The sequence below is a fragment of the Uranotaenia lowii genome, chromosome 1 (genome assembly GCF_029784155.1).
Source record: "Uranotaenia lowii strain MFRU-FL chromosome 1, ASM2978415v1, whole genome shotgun sequence".
Taxonomy (NCBI): Eukaryota; Metazoa; Arthropoda; class Insecta; order Diptera; family Culicidae; genus Uranotaenia; species Uranotaenia lowii.
Genome location: NC_073691.1, coordinates 21,856,454 through 21,877,452, shown reverse-complemented (window position 1 = coordinate 21,877,452; position 20,999 = coordinate 21,856,454). Strand labels below are relative to the sequence as shown.

Here is a 20,999-nt window from a genome sequence, read left to right as displayed (position 1 = left end):
TCCTTGCATCATCCATATCGAAATCCTCGAGACAAACTCCCCAAGATTTGTTATGGTTGATCGTTTTTTGAGAAAACCGTGTTGAACTTCCGAAATTTTACTTTCCAACCATGGATACATTTGGTCGTACACGATACTTTCGAAAAGTTTCGGTATGGTAGAGAGAATTGCAACTCCTCGGTAATTTTCCACAGAGAGCTTGGAAGAGCTTTTATGGATAGGTACAATATGCGAGATTTTCCAAAACGTTGAAAATACTCCTTCTTGGGAGTCAGAAAACAGGCGATGTAAGGGCTCTAGAAGTCCATTGACACACTTTTTAATGAGCGAGTTCGGTATCCCGTCAGGGCCACTGCCTTTAGATTCGTCGAGCATCAAAATTTTCCTTTTTATATCTGTTATCGATACTGTTAGCTCAGGAAAAACTTCCTCCGGAAAAACATATGTTTGATCAGTTTGATTATTATTCGAGCAGTAAACATTATCTGCTTTTTTAGTTTAATACGATACATTTGTTGGTATTAAATTTGATTTACGCTTAGAGTTAACATACGTCCAAAAACGTTTCGGTTCAGTTTTAATATTTCTCTGTATATTTTTCAGGTATATGCAACGTTGGGCTCTGTGCAAGCTTTTGAATGCATTCACCGCTACTCGATATGCAATTTTGTCAACTTGAGATTTACTCCTACGGTATCTGTTATGCTTCTTTCGTTTCTCTTTCAAACGACGAATTGTTTCAGCACTGAACCATTCGGGGTATCTAGAGCTAGCTGATTTTAATTTAGTTGTTCTACAATGGTTCAGCAATGAGCCATAAACGACAGTGTAGAATAACAAAATGTTGAAATCTAGAGCACATTCAACCGAACGATAACTTTCACTTATGTTATCAAAACCCCCAAGACTTAAAACTTCCCGTACAAATTTGGGGTAGTCTATTGTTTGTGTGCATATATGCGTATGTCAGATAAGACAGATTGGCTTTCCAAAATACACAAAGGAAACTTTAAAGTTCCATGCTATGCTGCACCCATTTGAAACTTCTATGCCTCTTCAATGATATCGATTCAACTAGTCTGCACCATTTTGCGTAATTTTAATAGAAACAAAATAAATATGTTTTATCAGTTCAGAATTAACAGTAAATAGAAATGTCCGCGAACATAAATCTCAGGAGTTTCATAACGTTGGCCGTTTTTTTTGGCAAAAATTGTGAAATACTTACCATTATTCTGTTAATCGCACTCGCACTCAGTTTAAGAATCCCTGGTATCAAACGTTGCTGCCTTAGAACAACCACCTCAGCTTGTGATCCACATTTTGGAAACTTGCTACGGAAAACCGGTATCGGTGACATTGTCGATCGGCACACATTGCACATTGCAGTTCCATTCATCCATCGGAAAAGTGCCTCATCCTCGCGTGCCAATTGTGTGACCTTTGACTTACGACAAAATCGGACTAAAAATCATGGGTAATCTCAGTAAGTATTTCTACGAGATGACCCGGGACAAAACCTGTCGGGATATGTTACATCCCGGGTACACGTGCGCCCAGGCCGCCGTGATCTACGTGAAGCAGGGAACGTGGGGCGCAATGCGGCACTATCTTCCTACTGTGGTGGTATGTGAGTCGGTAAAGTTTATGTTTTTGGATTACATTTGAGTTGCAACGGGCGTTTCTTGAATCCCGTTTTAGACCGCACTTCTGTTCAGAATGAACCAGTGGGACAATCCAGATGTTTGGATGCAGGCAATGCTACAGTACGGACGTTGCATCCTAGCCGGGCTACCGATGACGGCCGGGAGTTTCCACTTCTTTTGCGGATTTTAGTAGGTTGAATTCAAGTTTCGAAACTGCACAGCCGTTTTTGACCTGCGCATATTTTAAAAGCAACCTTCTAGGTCGATTTTCGGCGCCGTTCTTCGTGTTCGTTCCTTCTTTTCTCGGTGGGTGCACTTGTATGTTCCTGCCACGATCGATTATACGAACGCAGGGTATCGGCCTTTTCAATACGGTAACAACAAATTTTAAAATTGAAAGATACACAAACATATCTGCTTTTCCTTTTCAGTACGTTGAGTTTCTAATTCGTCGAATGCGAGGAAAAACAGCTGAAGCGTTGCGAGTTTCACGTCTTATCGGAACCATTGCATTCAGCTTGATGAGTGCCGCCATTATGCCGGGACTTCAATATCTGGATCTCAAAAATAGCTTCTGGTTTGCGCACACCTACGATACCACGAAAAACAACAACCCAACACCAATCGAAGCCAAAGCATCTTCTTGCCCTCATCACCCGGACCACAGCTGTTTCGATCATGTCCTGAAGGAATCGAAACGGTCCTTCTACTTTGGTTGCGCAATCTGGTCCATTAAAAACATCCTTCCACGTGTCCTATTGGCTTTTACCAGTCCAGTAACCTTCGTACGGACCCTTCTCTCGCAAAAGGACTACGGTCTTATTGCTTTCTTCTCCTGCTACAAAGCTTTCTACGAATCAATGCACTGCTTGCTGATCCGCAAAACAGACCTAACTCCCCTGGCAAGAGCAGCCCTAGCCGGCCTAGTCGCAGGAATCGCTTACCGGATGTACCCCAGCTACGTTCTGTTTACCTATCCGATAAGCCAACTGGTCGAAATCTACTGGAAGGTGTACATGAAGTCGGACCTCGAGAAACCGCGCCTAGTCGAGTGGATCGATCGTCTCCCGATGGCCCATCTGGTGTACTGCTTTGCGCTCGGTATGATGTACCATCTCCGGGTTGTCTATCCGTACCATACCAATCGGATCTGCCACAAGGTGATGAACATCGGAACGACCGGACGATCAGAGATGTTGGCCCGTGGCTATGCGGAAATTATGCTGGGACTGAGAGATTGATGAATTGATGTTAACAGAGAGTTCGTTATATTTAAACTTTAACCCTGATAAAAGATTGATTAACTGAAATGTGTTTTCTTCCTCTATTTAAGAAGAACTATCCGAAATCAGCGAAAAGGTAATACATTCTTCGTGAGAACTTGTTTTGCAAAACTTTTGCGGATCCCATGTGTCTGGACAATAAATCAGGAACTGAAGTTTCAACATAGCTTGTGATGATGAACGACAAAAATCAGTTACTGGATTTAATACTCATTCTTATTGTCTTTTTGAATATCAGGGACATTCTTTAATTGTACATTGCGACGAGTGAATGCAATCCTTATAGATTCAATCTGAGAAAAAAAAACTTTCCAACGAAACGACCTATCTATCGATATGCGGTTCGATGGTATTGCCGATACAACCAGCGCCACTTTGTAGAGCTATGATGAGAGCATTCGCGATTCAGCCAATGCTGAAATGGGTCGTGCGATTTGTGTTGTCGAGGCTCTGCATCCAGTGATTCAACTGCTTCGAGGATGTTTGATTGAATCGAGCCGGAGTCCAAACATGGTTGTGAAAAAGTTTTGAAAATCAGTCTGATGGGCAAGTGGGACTGGCTCTAGGAGGCTCGAAATTTTCTTTGGATCGACCTTTTGCATACGATTCGAAGCATCCACGATCGATCTTTTGGATAAAATTCGAAGTATCCACGATCGAATTCTAAGGTAGCTTTTGATGACTTCCCAGTTTCTTGAGCAAAATCAACAAAACTCTGACAATTTTGAAGCAAGTTCACTTAAGAAATCCTTCTGTTTCAAAAAGCTCTCGAACATTTTAAAAACACTACCTCATCGGGTCTGGCACCACACAGTGACAGGAGGAAAGCTGGGTTCTTTGCTATATCCGTGAAATTCTTGACACAAGAATCTTTTCTTTTGATAACGCCATGAACTACAAGCTGCAGAGATTCGATAGCATAGCAAACTTAATCAGCCTTTCCTGAAACGATTCTTGCAGCTCATCCGAAAAGTCTCGCTGTCCGATCTTACTGTCTCACCATTTTTTTTTCTTTACCATCGAAACTTCCTCGTCATGTCAGCTCAAGCTCTTCTTTTCCAAACGGTCGCCAACATGTTGGCACCGTTGTCTGACGGCACCGAGATCAGGTTAATAGTTACTCGGACAAAACCAGCAGCTCCAGAATCTTTGCTTTAACGAAGGTAGCAATTTTACTTCTTTTAACTTCCAGCACAGCTGTAAACCGCGAAAATTACATTCAATTGGCGCTAAACTGGAAAAACTTACCCATAGAGGGTGTCCACGATGAAATACCACACACAAAATTGATTCGCAAAAATCGAATTTTCATCCGATTGCCTTCAAATTTTCAGGGATTGAAAATTAACTACTAAACTTCATTTTACTCGTATTTTATTTACAGTCCATATGCAAATTTCCGCACCTTGGCCTTAACCCCGGACATAAGATTCTGCACAGCCTGTGAATCAGCCGTTTTTTGTATGTAAAACGATACTTTCTTCAGTTCTTCGACTGTCTTCACTACCTTAGGTCGTTTAAGAAGCTGCTGCTTCATAATCGCCCAGTACTTCTCGATGGGGCGAAGCTCCGGAGTGTTCGGAGGGTTGAACATTTTCGGCACGAAATTGACCTTATTGTCCGCATACCACTTTTGCACATCCTTGGAGTAGTGGCATGAGGCCTAGTCCGGTCAGAAGATTGTTGGGATGTTGCGGGCTTTCAGGAGAGGAAGCAGCCGCTTCTGAAGGCACTCTTTCATGTACACCTGTCCGTTCATCGTGTCCTGTGGTGTCACGAAAGGTGCACTCCGCTTCCCGCACGTGCAGGTGGCTTGCCAAACCAGGAATTTATTCGCAAATTTCGACATCTTCTGAGTGAGGACATGCTCCGGGGCGCTGAACTTATCCTTAGCCGTGAAAAACAAATACCGGGGATCTGTTTGAAGTGTGCAGCATTCAACTTTCGTCAGCATGTTGAGGTACAACTTCCTAGCAGGCCTAGGGGCCTTTTGTACCTTGAACGTTCGAAGCCCAGCCTTTGTTTTGGCCTTCTGGACAAAACTTCGGCTTTGGTGCAGCTTCTTAGTCACATCCCGAGCGGAGGCGTTCGGGTTTCGGTTGAAGGCCCTAACTACGCGGTTGTGATTTTTGGTGTTGTACGGAATACTTTTGCCTTCACTTCTGGGCTTCCGATTGGTGGCCTATCGTTCCTCGAACCGCTTAATCACTCGCGACACCGTGGAATTCGCAGTTCCCAACGTTTTAGCGATGGAACGATGCGAGAGATCCTTGTTCTTGTGATGAATGTGCAAAATTTTATCACGCACGAGCTGTTCTTTCGACTGCTTTTCCGCGAGTTTTGATCACAGGACTTTGAAACTTGCAGGATGTAGACAATACACTTTGAACTAAATCCACCTAAATTTTCATTAAATTCCATCCGACGGTGAAAGAGTTAAAAAGAAAAATTTCATAGTGTGGCAATCTCATTGTGATGAACCTTTACCTTATATTTCTTTTTCTGTACGTGTTGAACGATTGTGCCTGGGATGTGACGGTTAACGCGGGGCGCAGAATCAATTTGAACCGAGATGAATTAGTTTTAGCAATGCTTTCCAAGTTAGGCATGATAGGAGGAAACGATGATAGGTAAACAGTTTTACGGAATAATCAAGGAACAGCTTATTGTCGATTGTGATCGGCCGTTTTGCAACTACTCAGGGTCTTTTGGTGCTTGAAGTTCGTTCTTAGAAAGCTCTTTCTCGTCCGTCATCATACTTCTGCTGTATATTTTCGACAGATGAGAAACCTTTTCGACACAGATCCTAGGGTCAATCAAGAACTGTCGGCCGGAGTGTTCTTGAGCACGTAAGTAATTCCCTCCGTCTTGGAGCCTGCAAGCGCCTGAAGCTAACTCTTCAATTCCAAACCTAGACGTATCTGAGCCCATAACCTGTTGAATTTAATGATTTGGCAACGTTGCTAGTGATGACATACAGTTTATTCACTTGCTCAATAAGATCGGTACATAGCTATCGGTACATCTGAGCCCATAACCTGTTGAATTTAATGATTTGGCAACGTTGCTAGTGATGACATACAGTTTATTCACTTGCCCAATAAGATCTGTACATAGCTACATTCTACTCCAGCGATTGTTATTGCCATCGATTTCTTGAAAGTGTGTAATACGTTTTCAGAGAACTTTCTTGCAGGGATGTTCGTTTTTGTTCTACTAACATATATACATGTCTTCTAAACTACTATTAGGAAAACTTTATTTCTTAGCCAAATTCCCGGGAAGCACTGTATCTGTAATGATAATGTCGAAATCCAAAATGATTTTTTACTTGGTTAACGGTACCTGGTACCTGAAATTGAAAGGAGTTGCAACTAGCTACTGTAACTATCTACATACTAATAAATGCACGTTGTATCGGTCTTATCCGGTTCCCCTGAGAGACTGTTTCGAGCAGCCCGCTCTCGAATTCCATGCAGGCACTTATGGCATCATTCTGAGCGCACCGTCCAACCGAATGACCTCCCCGTTGAGCAGTGGATTCTCGACAATCGATTCCACCAACTGCGCATATTCGGCCGGATCTCCTAGACGCTGCGGGAACGGTACAGTTTTGGCCAGGAAAGCCCGCACCTTTTCCGGCAGCGCCTGAAGCATCGGTGTATTGAACAGCCCTGGTGCAATGGTACAGATACGGATACCCTGGGTGCTCAAATCCCGAGCAATCGGTAGGGTCATGCCGACGACAGCTGCCTTGGAGGCGGCATAGGCAGCCTGACCGATCTGCCCATCGTAGGCGGCCACCGAGGCCGTGTTGACAATAACACCTCGCTGTCCATCCTGGTTCGGTTCGTTGTCCCCCATCAGGCCGGCAGACAGGCGAATGACGTTGAAGGTTCCAGCCGTGTTGACCAACAGTACCCGCTGGAAGTCCTCAAGTTTGTGGGCGGCTTTCTTGTTAAAGTTGTACGTCTTGACGGCAACCGCTATGCCGGCACAGTTGACGGCAACGTCCAACCGACCAAACTTGCTCTTGGCCACCTCCAGAGCACCGGTGACGTCCTTCTCTGAAAGAACCTATAATCGGGATAAAAAAATTTTTTTATCAGACTTTCACTGACTAGGTAAGGAGGTTATCATAGCTTACATCCACTGGCACGAAAACCACATTGTCGCCCAGCTCCTTGGCAACCTCCCCACCTTTGGAGGTTGGCAAATCGGCCAGCACCACCTTACTTCCAGTCCGGGCGAATCGTTCCACTGTGGCGCGGCCCAGGCCTGAGGCGCCACCAGTCACCAGAGCTACCGCGTTCTGCGTTTTATAGTTGAGTAAGGGTTAAGAGAGAGAGAAAAAGATACCCTCGATTAGTTACATCTTGCAGGATTCATTCGTCAATGATAGCAGTGCGGCATGGTGTGGAATATTCTAAGCTCGCATTTAGAGTTTTAAAAAAATATATTAAAAACACAATCGTTTATTGGCACACAAGCATCAACACAACCAAACACGACAAGGAAGGAAGTTCACATTGATATTTTTTATATATATTTTTAACTCCCCACTTTTCGGAGAGACCCGCGATTTAGGGAGTGGATGGGCGTAAAAACAAGAGTTTATAACAGGACAGAAATGTAGAACCATCAACACACCAGAAAAGGAAATAACTCAACTAATGAAACAACTCAAAAGCCAAAATTTCTAATCGGTTTCAGTTTTGGTTAGGGACAAGAAACTAAAAGAAAACTAAAAATAAAAATTTTGCAGCTTAGTGATGCAAACACATCTTGTTACTTACATCTCGCTCTTCCAATCAACAACTTTTTTTTCTTTCATTCTCTCGCAATGGATACGGAACGCTCTCACAAGCCGCCGCCGCAGTCAGTCACTAGCTCTCTAGCATCGATCGTTCGTTCGTTCATCCCACCATACTTAAGCTCTCGCCGGAAACTCTTTTGCATATTATCTTCATAACCATGCCCATCCCCTCCTTTTATCACAAGTCACAACATTCTTCCGGGCAGGAGACTTTTTCAAACCCTCGCCTCGATCGATCACTTTCATCAAAAAGGGAACAGATATTCCGAACCAAACCGGATCTCGCGGACGCGAGGAGAAATACACTCAACGACAAGCAGCAAACATTCCAAGTTTGAGGGGAACCAGGGAGCGAGATTTGAGATGCGGAACTTTAGAGTGGGTGTTTCTGCCGAAATCATCTAATAAATAAAAGGGTCAACTTATGGAAAACAATGGAAACTTTTCCTAACATTTCTTTAAGAGAAGTCTTTACCATAGAGTATGAAAAGTGAGTTTTTGAACTTAATTTTTTTTTATGATTCCTGTTCCGTATTTGATTACTCGTATTTGTATTAATGATTTGATAATCTGATTTCTGATTGATTATTCTTATTTGGAATTTCTTGATAACTAGTTACTTCAAATTTTTGGCATTTCATTGCAAGTTTTTCAACATAGTTTCTGTATTTTTCTATTCTGGGGTTTTATTATAAATCTACTATCTGACCCTTAATTCTTTTTCGATTTTTTTATGATTCTCGATTTTTTTCTTTTTTTTTACTTACTATTTACTGCTTATTATTCTAACTTTTCTGTTTTCTATTAACTTTTTTTTTCTACTTTTCATAAACGAACACAAGCACATATACGATCTCAATGAAACTTGAAGTTTCCTCGACGAGATTCCATCAACTGTTTTCTATAATCTGTTTTTAAATTTCTGTTTTCTATTGCAAGGTTTTTGATTCTTATTTAATATTCTGGATTTTGATGTTAATTCACTTATCTGATTTCTGACCCTACTTTTTGTCAGATTATGATTTTTTTTTTTTTGTTTTTTTTTATTTTCTATCCTCTATTTATTATCTTTGTTTTCGTTTCTTTAAATTTGTTATGCATGTTTATTGTTCTGAATTTTTGTTCTTCGTTCATTATTTTCCGTATTTTGAAATTGCTCACAGTTAACTTTTTTCAGTTATTTGCTAAGAATTCAACATGTATGTTCTGTGTTCTGTTTTTCGATTTCTAATTTCCGACATCTCATTGCGATTTTAAATGTTTGATGTGAAGTTCTAATTCATCACTTTTGGGTTTTTGATTTCTACCGGCGAATTAACTTTAGATTTTGATTTAATATTCTGTATCTTGGTTCAGTTTGCGGTTCTAAATCCGATTCTGATATTAATTTTAGTCTTTATTTTGATTCAAGTTTGGGTTTCTTAATGCAACTTCTACTTGTATGTGTAACACAAATTTTGAAAATGTATCCAGTGAATTGTTCTAGTATTGCATAACTAAAAGCAACTCCGGTTAGGATTGCGAACTTTTAAAGCAAATTGACATCAAATTATGCTATCACGATTAGGCTGGACAGCAAAAATTGCTCTTATTTTGATTAACTTAAGGTGGAACAATGCAAAAATCAAAGCAAAATGTTCATTAACGGATACAACAGTAACGCCAAATGTTGGTTTTATTGAAGCCTTAACTCAACCTCGTTCTGCTGTCGTTTTCCAAAAGTTTTATTTTAAGATCATGCCTATATGATGCCTTATGTTGGCATTATTATGCTCTCCAAGCTCTCGGAATTGGAGGTGTAAAAAGAGTCTCAGTTCCATCAAAATTAGGCAACACTTTGCTAACCATGTATGAAAATTTCTTCCATTTCCGTCCATTTCTACTCGGTACCAGCGAAATGAGAGCACATTTGCCTCTCAGAGCGTGATAGCAAAAATTGCTATGATTTTGCCATAGAAGTGTGCTCGTGAGGCTCTTACTGATATTCCTTATTATGAATACTCTGCAATTTGATTGGTTCTTTGCTAAGGGGCCTCCATTAATTACGTAACGCTCGTAGGGGAGGAGGGGGTGAGCTTGATCGTTAAAAATTGTGACATAGGGGGGGGGAGGTATGCTCAACGTTACGTGACAATTTGTTTTTATTTTCAAAAAATTTCGTTCTGCTCGCAGCAATTTTGAAGTGAGACCATTTTTATGGCATTTCTGACAGATCTGAAACATGGAGAAAACAAAACTTAACTTAGCTGTAAACTTCACCATCGTTACGGCAGGTTATTCCAGAAATTCTAGAACATAAGGTACAGCATTTCTATTTAAAAAAAACTTAATTTTCACGTAATTTTCATAGGGAGGGGGGGTGTACGTCGCAGCGTTACTATTTGTGACATACGGGGGAGGGACATCTATTTGGGCGTTACGTAATAAATGTACGTCGCCTGATTTTCCAATACACATTGATAAGTCTTATTGACATATTTCTTATTTCTGGTCACCTTTTAGTCATCGATTTCTCGCTTCTTATCGAATGGCAAGACTCTGATTATAATTTACCCATTCTATTTGTAATTTATGTATTGGAATTTAACGTTCGCCTAATAAACTTTTACTTTCTCCATTTTTTCCAAATAACTTTTTTCTGGTCTCGCATCTCAAATCGTCCCTTAACCATTTCTTTCTCAATTAGACAAATCGAAAATATCGCCAACACGCGCACATCAAAAAAAATAAAATTCTCACAGCTTATGCTCATTTTTCTTCTGTTTTGTATTATTCATCTTTATCAGCAGCTTAAACTCACATGTTCTCATTCTCTATATGCTCGTTATATAATTTATCATTTATTACTGGGTACATAATCATCATCAATCGCTTATCATCATCATCATCATATCATATCAAAATCATCGCCTTCCATGTATAGAATCATGCATTTTAAAACAAAAAAAAACGGGGAGGAAATACACACTCATCATCAAACTACTACGCTTCTGCCTTCTGTCTCCTATTTTTAATCGGATCTTGCTCTGCTCGCCACAACAGTTTGCCTTCTTGTTTTTTTTTTGTTTTTCAAGTTAATTATTTTTAATTTTTGTTTTACATATAATTCTGGTTTGTTTGTTTGTTTCTCTTTTTTATAGCTTTTCTTACTATTTTTTTTCGCTACTGGTGCTGCAGGTTGCAAGCAAAAGGAGAACCCATTCATATATATTTCGTACGCTTTGCTCGTTTTAGCTTTGTTCATAACACTAAGTAATAATTGGTATATAATATATATTTGTTTTTTTTTTTGTTTGTTTCTTCCGTTTTCATTCATCGTCATACCGAATTTTTCCTCCCGTAACACAACACTATCAACTAGTTTGTTTAGTTTTAAAGACTTTATCCGCTCTTTGTTTGATTTTTACTATAAGATATATGCTTTCGACTTCGAATGGGAATCGGGGGTGTATTGTTAGTTGTGTGCTTTAAATTTCATTCCGACTTTCAAAGGTATAATATTTGTTTAAATATTATCGGGCATAATTAGTATTAGAGTGACCCCCTTGTGAGAAACGACTGCCAATCTTGAACTTGATTATTATTTTTAAATAAATTCATTAAAAAAAATCATTTCAACAATGAAGCTTTAGGATCCAACCGTGGGTTCGAAATGGCAGTTCCAATATTCTCGGTAATTTTTTTTTCGACTTTCAAGAACTTCTAGCTTCTACAATACACTAGTGTGATCTCTTTCAAACAGATTTTCCTCCAAAAACACGGTTAGTGTACATACTTTGTATTTTTTCTTCTATTGGTTAAGCATAAAACAGTGGAGAAATAAACCAAACAAACAATAAGAACGCTCACATCAATCAATCCCAAGTTTATTCTCTCTATGTTATAGTGATTATGCTCTTCCTTATTGACTAATCAGCTAAGTGAGTTTTTAGTTAGTTTTCAACAATGCGTCACACTCAATTTCACTACTACATAATTGCACAGCTTTGTCTATGTGCTCGTGCCACATTCGATACACTATCCTAACGGTGTACCAGGTGTGTTAGAAAAAGTTGGTTGGTTGAAAAGTGTTAAACTTTGTAAAAATCAATTGTTAAAAAACATCTGCTTCACTCCTCTCCTCGAAACCACTCGACAAATTCGCGTTTTCCTTCCGAGTTTTGCTTTTGTTTGTTTAGTTTTTCGCTCTTAGTTTAGTCTCAGCCCTGTCTTAACGCCAAGCACATTCATCACTTCTGATCAATTCTTTAAACTACTTCATCAGTTCAATATTGTTGGACATTTGAACGGTCAAAAAAGCGAGGTTTCTTCAACTGCTGCTGCTGATGTGGCGCCTCGAAATTGCACTCTCTGTTTCTTCTATTTTGGTGTCGATACTTGCCTAAGAGTAAAATGTGTAGTGGTACGTACAGAAGAACGAATTACCAAACAGTCGGTAAAGAATATCGCCCGAAGTAACTCGATGAAGCAGAAAGTTATTGAGAAACAAGAATATAAAAAGGAAAATTGGTTTCTCAGATAATTTGTCCTGGGAAGTTGCAAAATGTTTTCAAAACATTCCCAAGGACGGGACTCCCTAAAAAATTCTCTACAATAACTTCGATTATCAAATTTCTTCGGCGATCTACTTTACCGAACGTGGCACCTTGTGTGTGGAATAAAACAAACATTTACCGAACTCAATCACACTCTGACAGACCTAATAGGAAAAACCTCACTTCACAGCAACAACAACAACAATACGCAATTTCCTAAATTTTCATTTTTTTCCTGCTTTTGTGTCTTCTAAATAAAACTTAAAGGAAGTTTGAGTATAAAACAGAATGTTTACGATAAGCCATCAATCGGATGAACATTTCAACAGTCCTGACAAACTAAACTTTCATTCGCTCTACTAGTTATTGCATTGTTACAACAGGCGCTAAAAACTATTTGAATCAATACGGTTCCTTTTTCCATTTTCGCGCGGATGATTCACCAACCACCCACAGGGCGAATGGGAAACGTATAATCCTGCCTCTCCAATTGTTGGTGTACTACTATGTGTTTCTAATATCATTGTTAGCCTTCCCTTCACAAAAATTAACTCACTAGTGAATCGATTTTTTTCTAAAAGAAGAATACCTAGTTAAAACACAAGAGAAAATCAAGAAAGTCCCGAAATTCTTAACTTTCCGGCAGTTAATTATAGATGGGTGCTACTTCATACTGACTGCAGAAACATGCATTTTTGCGTTATTTTTCTTTTCTTTCTTTAACGTTTTAATTACGATAGTGCGAGAGTGTGAGTGAGTGGGATGAGTGTTATTTAGAAAAAAAAAAATCGATTTTCTTTTCCTCTGTAAGAAGGTGGATAGATCCCGGTGACGAATGCTGGCAGAATATATTATTTCGGTTGTTGGGTGGTTCAGTTAAAAAAGAGGAACATTCCCTTAGAAAAAGTCTATTAATAAGATACGGTTATTTCAAGAAACAGTTTAATAAATTTTACTCGCACGCTCGAGATGGATTTTTTAAATGGGAAAGACTTTCAATCCGAGTTATATGATACACTGTTACATTTATAACTATTTGCGTAATCAATTTGTTAAACTCTTAATCGAAATATGAAAATAATTATGTTCAAAATAAGTAAAAAAACAACTAAAAAATGTTACAATCATTGATGTATGTGTAAAAAAAACCTAAATGAAGAAACCTTTTAACAAGGTTCCCACTGTAATGATACTCTGCCAACATTCGAACCGATTCTGATCCTTTCCTTCTCCTTGGTCAAGACATGGTGTATACTAGAGTGAATGAGTGTGTTCGGTAAGCATTAAAGCAGCTGGAGAGGAAAACTCTAGTTCGCTAGCGGTTAGCGTCCCGTTCAAGTCTATTGCCGGTTCTGTTCTCCTCTGCCAGCAGGACCACCTGCTGCCGCATTTCCATTACCTGACCCGTTCCACGGCAAATACTCCTGTCCGGCTCCAGGACCACCCGAGCCAGGACCCGCGGGATTGCCTGGACCAGCGGCGTTGCCACCTTGACCGGGAGCTCCCGGACCGCCTGGCCCACCCGATCCCTGTGGGTTATTGTGCATCTGATTACCGATCAGACTCCACTGGCTCAGAGCCGCTGCGATGATAGCCGGATTGATCGGCATCTGGTTCAGGTTCATGTTCCCACCCGCTGGGCCATGATTTCCGATGACCCCTGGGGCACCACTTCCACCTCCACCACCTGCTCCTCCAGCAGCGCCACCACCACTCAGATGGTTGCCACCACCGATGCCGCTACCATGATGACCCCCGTGAAGGCCTGCATTTCCTTGGCCTCCACCATTAGGACCAGGACCGCTCGAGTTCAAACCCAAAGCCTGCAAATTCGGCATACTATCTATGTTGCTGTTGTTCTGTCGATTTTGTTGCGAGTATTCACTGTAATTCCAAATTGGCTGGTTCTGGGGAAGATTGTTATACCCTCCACCACCTCCACCGTGATGGTAATTATTCATGCCCGAATGCGACTGGGGACCACCATAATCCGATCCCGAGGAACCGCCACCTCGTCCTCGTTCATCGTAGTTCGAGAAGTTTCCTCCACCCATCTGATTCTTCTGCTGGTTCCGATTGTGTTCCGGCCGAGGTGATGCCGTCGAAACGTACACCGAAGCCCCCTTTATCAGGTGATCTTCTCCACACAAGCTTTGCGCCACATGCGGATCAATAAATGTTACGAACGCAAATGCTCGGAATGGTTTCGGAATAAACACATCTGTGACCTCACCATACTTGCTAAAGTATTCACGGATATCATCCGCCGTCATGTCTTCCGTTACTCGACCCAAAAATATCTTACTCGGCATCTGGTGCTGCATCTGATCCTTGCTGCTCGGAACCTTCACATCGCACCAACGTCCATCAATCAAATGACGCTTAGACAAAGCCTTCATCTGCGACTCAAATTTGGCGAAACGAATGAAACCATACCCCTTGGATTGTCCCGTCTTCGGGTCTTTCTTTATCTGCACCACCAATAGATCTCCAAATGCGTCAAAATATTCTCTTAATCCCTCTTCGGTCGTCTTCCATGGCAATCCAAGTACAATCAAATCCGTTGTGGTCCTATTCCTATTCTCAATCCTCTTGGTCTTGGGCGTCGAATTTTCCAGCTTGTCGTCGCTCTTGCGCTTGTTTTCCTTGGGGAAAACGCAAATATAAATGTGATGTCCCCAGCCTGCATCCGGCGAGAAAGGGTGAAACTTGTTATCGTTCAGCCGCACCCCCCGGATGGCTTTGTTCTCCGGATTGCGGTACTTGAGCCCGCAGGCCCCGTAGAACTGGGCCTGCAGCGTCGACAGCGACAGAGTGCCATCGTCCTCTAGTGGCAGCTCGACCGCTTCCTCTCCTTCCTCCTCGACCACCAGCACTCCGCCGGGGATGGAATCGGTTGCATGCTCGCCATCCATGACTCCGTTAGCGTACGGATCGTACTGATGATACCGGTAATCTATTGTGCCGTACAGTGTGGAGCGCTTTGCAGTGCCTGTGTTTTGGTTTTATTGCCAATGAATTGAGGGAAGAAAGGAAAGTTATCGTTAGTTATAGAATAAATTTCTGAGGGAAACACTGTGGTAGTAACGAGATTTAATGTAAGTTACTTATATGTCTATGTTTGTTCAGAACTGCATTTGAAGGTTTTTAATTTGAAAAATTTCCAATAGCACGTTTACGTTTACGTCAGATAATATTTTTTTCTAATGTAGTTCACCTCTACACTGAAGAAAACAGCAACCACGTAATACTGGGTTGCTCAATAGGCCTTTCAAATCCCAACAAAACAATCGTTATCATTGGTAATTCTGAACCTATGAGTATAGTGTTTACATTTCGCCTTGTATTGTTAATGTACATCATAGTTAAAGTGATACAACTGACAAGACACATACTGATAAGACACAGAACAAAAATTCGATCATTCTCGGCTAATTTTTTTCGTCTAATTTGGCAGGTTCACTATACCAACGGTGGGTGGCGAACCTACAACTTTCCGGTACAAATGCCCTGAAGGAAAATGAACCTGTTAAGCAGATTTTATCGTCTGAATTGCCTATTTTTTCGAAAATTGGGTGGCATTTTCTAACTGGGATAGCATTTCTTCAAATCGATCGATGCGCACTCTGGAATCGATATTGCGTACTGTTGAAAAAAATATCCAACAAACGAAATCGAGTGTCCAGTCAGTATGGTCAGTGGTGTGATAATCAACCTTCATTAAGCATTCTGTCCCGTTCGGGGATGATATCGGAGATGTACGATATAACCTTCTTAGGACTGATGTGAAACCATAATGTCTTGTGCGCTTATTAATTTTGCCCCAAGTATTCGCTCTCTGCGGACGCAGCAGATGCATAAAAGATGCTATGCAATTTCTTTTTCGAACCTGTAGAACCGACAGTTCGTTTTAAGTCTATCCTTTTGAGATGCTGTTTTGTTGGACAATGTCCGGTAAAGAGACCTGTGAAAGTACTTAACTTGTGCTTACTTAAATTTATTCAACATGTTTTTGGAGAGTCGTGTGCTTGATTCAAAGATTTTTTTTTCGTCTGAGCTGCTTCTTCTGCTGTTTCAATAGAGGAAACAATAGAAATGTTTTCCCAGTTCTTGAGTTCCATAATCAAGACACTCCTCGAAACACTGAAGAAAGGTTCAAGTCCAATCAACAGGCCCGGAGATCCTTCCCTAGCTAGCTGATTTGCTTCATTGCCCTGGTTTTGGGATGAAGATAACGCACACGCTTTTTACACATGTCAATATGACAAAGTGTAGTACTGGCGACGAACCTCTCTACCAAGGCAGGTGTTACCATTTGTTTTTTTTGCTGTTTTTAGTTGGATAATTCCATCTTCAACAACAGATTTGAATGGCTCAAATGTACTTATTGTCCAGTTATCCATTGAGAGGTGTAAAAATTGCGCAAGTTTTGCGAAAAATCCACCACGTCTGACATTTTCAATTGGTTCGTTCAGCCAAAGTGTCCTTAATATCCATACCTTCGATGATGCTTAGAAATGCGTACTCAGTAGTAACTGAAGCGTTTCTTCCGGGCCTGTAGTTAACTTCCCATTGTGTTTCTTCAATTGATCCAGTCCATTTGATTAGAAATTTATGGAACCTGACAGCTTCTGGCGTAGATTCACATATGTGCCTTCAACTACTCCTCTTAGCTTCCCGAATATTTTTATTGTACTCAGTCAAGGACCTACCATAGTCATCCCAGTTTGAGTCAGCTTTTGCTTTGTTGAAAGTCTCCTTGTTATTTTCCTTAACTTTTCAAGTTATCTGTTCTATCGATAAAATTTGAGAATTTCAAACTTTCAGACCATTTTTCAATGCTTGTAGATATGAAACAGGTCCAAACTATAAGCCTCCTTCTCTTCTGTTACTACGTTATTGCATACCACAACTAAAAATAAAAAGTCCTGATTAGTATGCAATCCCCAAAGTTCAAACGTGCATTCAACATTTTCCTGAACCTTTGACCTTTTCTAAAGCGGGATCGAACGAATTTCGATCTGTACAACAAAATGCAATTTCCAAATTTAAAGAAGAAAAAAAACAAAATACAAACTCACTCGAACAGTCGTTCTCGTACAGCGGTTGCAGTTGCTGGCCGTAACTCTTCGCCGGCACTTGGTGAGGTGAGGTCGTTTTGCTGTTGCCACTGCCGTTCGCTGACGGCAGTCGGTTGTTCCTCCGGAGACTTTAGTATTTGGCGAAGGCAACAATACACAAACACAGCAGTAACAGCGATTGGCTGTTGTGGTGGTGCTAATGATAATGGTTTGATGTTACTTTTTTAGTAGATTCCGTTGTTGTCGAGCTAGCTGCCGAAATCGATTTTTCTTTCGATTATAGATGAGGATGAGAATTGGGTTTGTTTATCTGTGGAATCGATTGCTTACTTCTGCGCTGCTCGAAAAGAAGGCGAGATGTAGGAGGGCGTTGTGGACAGACTGGGCTGAACCAAATTGAACTGTAATCGAACGCAGCAGGCGCTGGTTTTATGTCTAGTATGATTTATTTATTTGGAGGGTTCTGCAATAACCTCTTTCAAACGCACGCACACACGCACAGCCACAGGCAGTCAGGCAGAAGAACTTGAAAAAAAAACTACAACCCCACTCAGATAACAGGGCTACTTATTCCGTATACGGGTAAAGAAGAGGAAACAGACGTAACAGGGAGAATGAAAAAAAAACTACTCTTCACGAGGTGAAAATCAAGATGGAGGAACAAACACCACCAGCACACGGGTCAATTTGTTCCGGGAATCCTTCCAACTCGTTCGCGCAAACACTCTCAATGCCTCACCACCAGCTCTAGGGACAGTTTAACTAGCACTTATTTCTGTTTTTAGAGCCACTTGATATCCCACTGGTTCCAGCAGCCGCACTTCCGTTTTTTCGCTATTTATTATAAAACTTTTTGATTCCTTTCAATATACCTTCAGCATAGTTGGCCGAATTTCACTGAACGAAGCGAATTTTCGTTCGATCCGAAAACTGCAATTGCCTCAACAGAGCGCTCTTACTCAGGAATCTGGTAACTAATTTTTTCGGGGTACTGCACCGAAAACGGCAGCGGCCAAATTTCCTTATTTTTCTCGTTCACGGGGTGGCAATCGAATTTTATAAAAAGAACACCCCACGGCCTGCTAGGAAAATTTTTCACTACTTATAAATTTTCGCTTCGCCGTAGTCCTCCTTCTATTGCTATCCCTTTCGTTCGCTCGCAATTGATCGATCGTTCACTCTCGTTCCCGCGCACACCGCACCGGTATCGTTTCGTCTCACTTTCTTACGTAATTACAAACTCGACTCAGCGTAATTATTCAGAGCGTTTCACTGAACTTTTATTCCGAATGCTGACAAATAATCCTGCACCGAGAGGACCGTGTCACGCAATCACTCACTAGATAGATACCGCAACTTTCACACCACCCGTACCAGAAATAAGGAAATAAACCATGCACATTCAATCACGACATCAAACGAACGGACGATATCCGATGATCTCAATCTCTCTCGCTCTCTCCACGCGAAAAACCGCAAGCAAAAACCGCGACTCGAATACGCGACCGACTCACTCGACTGCTGCAAGATGAATGAGATGAACGCTGCAAGGAAAATGCGAACGACCACGAGCGCGGCGAAATTTGGGATAAGCCCATGGGTGTCGTTTCGGAAAGGGGCATACTTTTTCAGAAGGATAGGAAACTATAGACGAAAAATTCAAATTTTTGATAGAATTAAAAAAAAACTCCGCAGTCTGAAATGCGATAAAAAAAAAACATTTTTCAATACACTTACGGCGTGTTCGTAAATTGATTTTTTCTATCGAAGTGATTTTTTTTATCGATGCTGGCGTTCGTAAATTACAAACAAACGTATGCAAAAGCATTGGGAAGTGATTTGACATCTACCAAACAAATCGATCGACTGATGCAGCACCCAAAAAAATCAATTTACGAACGCGCCGTTAGGCTGATGTCATGCTGAAGCAACTAGCAACGCGACCTACAACGCAACGTTCACACGACTAACCAGCTCTCATTTGATCTCCATAGAAATCGCGCAGACCTGTCATACTGGTCGCTTTGTATAGCGCGACCAATCTGATGCCAATGTGTTTTGTAGCGCGACTAGTAGGAAATCCAATAGGAATATTGTTTTTTCTCGATTTGAAGCAGTGATTCCGGGTTTTAAGCACAATAGTACGAAGATCTGTCCGAACTTGTGATAATAAACTAAAAAATATCTTAATCGGCGAGAAAATTTTCATGAATTCTTAGTTCCGGCAAAAAAACAAGGAATTTTGTCGGTTCAAATTTTGGCATTCTTGCAATCCGGGTCGTGATTTGATGAGTTTTTGATGGCTCCCGAAAGAAAGGAGACGATTCAAAGCATTATCAGATGTAGAGAAGTGATGATTTGTAGGGAATTTCCAAGTCACAGGTCGCGCCAGCATGACATACCAATGCGTTGCAACGCAATCTTATTGGAACGTTGCGTCACAGAGAACAGAGGTCGGGCTGGAGCTCAAATCTTGTGTAAAAATGCCAACCGTTATTTTAAAGAAAAAAATAACTCAGCATATAGCCACTAGATGTCGTTAAGAACAAACTTAACGAAGATTTGTTTATTTTCGTTAAACATGCACGCTAAGGTAAACATCACTTTCAAGCATTAATGTACAACCTCTCTGAACATATTTGAATGGTTATTTGGTAACATTCATCGCATGAACTTATGAAATTAAATGAAAAAATAGAAAAGTTTCATTATGTATACAAACGATAAAGTTTTAGTTGGTTTAATTACTTACTTGATCGTCACACTGAACGAAATCTGGCAATAAAGTTTAAAGGGTCAATCCAATGAATTTTAACGTTCAGTGTGTGATAGAAGTTAACAATAAATCCAATACAAAATACAGAAAAATCCAATGAATTTCAGTCACTTGTTATACCTAGCGAAATGTATATAAAATTCCTTTACATTTCATCATTTTGAAGTTTATATACATATTATCGAGACTGAATCGTTGGTTAAGAAGAAACAGGTTTCATTATTGTTCGGGAAACAAACCCAGAAGAACGATTTTATTTGTACTTCGGTACCAGTAATGTTTCGCCATAAGATTTAACCAGCTGAACTCCATCGCCGCGACATTAGCCAAAAATTTATGAAGGTAAGTGGAACCGCGAAAAGATTTAATGGCTGAACGGCTTGGTTGTTAATATTTTGGAATTTATCCCAACAGGTAAATCATTGTGGGCCTTGGAATGCCGGACAACAGCGCAGAAAAACCGCCCCGGAGCTAAGAAAGCACGATCTCGAGCACAGTTCTGTTCTTTGCCATAGGTAATTCATATTTTTTGAAGACTTATTTCTTTTGAAATTCTATATGCGGATTTTTTTTCAGAAAACATGAACTCACCGGAAAAACGTAAAATTGTGTGAATCGTGTTTAAAATTCAATGTGTTCAATGATTCGAATATGCCGAGTCGAGCGGATATAAAGGAGTCATAAATTGCATCTGGAACAGGAAACTTCTCGACAAGTTTGTTCGTCGTCAGCACCCCAGACTGAATCAGGGTTTTGCGCCGGATAAACATGCATCACGCAAAGTAGCTGCATCCCATTTGTATAACAAGAAGTGTTAAAGTGCAGTGCAGTTTAAATTATCTATTTCTGGAAGTATTTTTAA

General features: G+C 40.7%; 3 protein-coding genes across 4 annotated transcripts; 1 reads left to right on the top strand and 2 right to left on the bottom strand.

Annotated features, from left to right (window-relative positions):
* The first annotated feature begins 1,339 nt into the window (after window positions 1–1,339).
* Window positions 1,340–2,929, top strand: LOC129739436 (uncharacterized). Its single transcript, XM_055730888.1, has 4 exons — window positions 1,340–1,626; window positions 1,702–1,835; window positions 1,897–2,020; window positions 2,078–2,929. The coding sequence occupies exons 1-4, from the start codon at window positions 1,474–1,476 to the stop codon at window positions 2,885–2,887; spliced, it is 1,221 nt and encodes a 406-aa protein (XP_055586863.1). The 5' UTR covers window positions 1,340–1,473; the 3' UTR covers window positions 2,888–2,929.
* Window positions 2,930–6,163: 3,234 nt separating this feature from the next.
* On the bottom strand, window positions 6,164–18,879 carry LOC129739197 (3-hydroxyacyl-CoA dehydrogenase type-2). The gene is made up of 3 exons (XM_055730625.1): window positions 18,234–18,879; window positions 7,077–7,241; window positions 6,164–7,006 (listed from the first exon to the last, which is right to left on the bottom strand). The coding sequence occupies exons 1-3, from the start codon at window positions 18,240–18,242 to the stop codon at window positions 6,413–6,415; spliced, it is 768 nt and encodes a 255-aa protein (XP_055586600.1). The 5' UTR covers window positions 18,243–18,879; the 3' UTR covers window positions 6,164–6,412.
* On the bottom strand, window positions 8,665–18,240 carry LOC129739180 (TAR DNA-binding protein 43-like). Of its 2 annotated transcripts, XM_055730608.1 has the most exons (3): window positions 17,362–18,240; window positions 13,680–15,272; window positions 8,665–12,126 (listed from the first exon to the last, which is right to left on the bottom strand). In XM_055730608.1, the coding sequence occupies exons 2-3, from the start codon at window positions 15,193–15,195 to the stop codon at window positions 12,011–12,013; spliced, it is 1,632 nt and encodes a 543-aa protein (XP_055586583.1). In that variant the 5' UTR covers window positions 15,196–15,272; window positions 17,362–18,240; the 3' UTR covers window positions 8,665–12,010. The 2 variants fall into 2 exon arrangements, with proteins under 2 accessions (XP_055586583.1, XP_055586591.1); XM_055730616.1 differs by having other exon boundaries at window positions 8,665–15,272.
* Window positions 18,880–20,999: the final 2,120 nt, after the last annotated feature.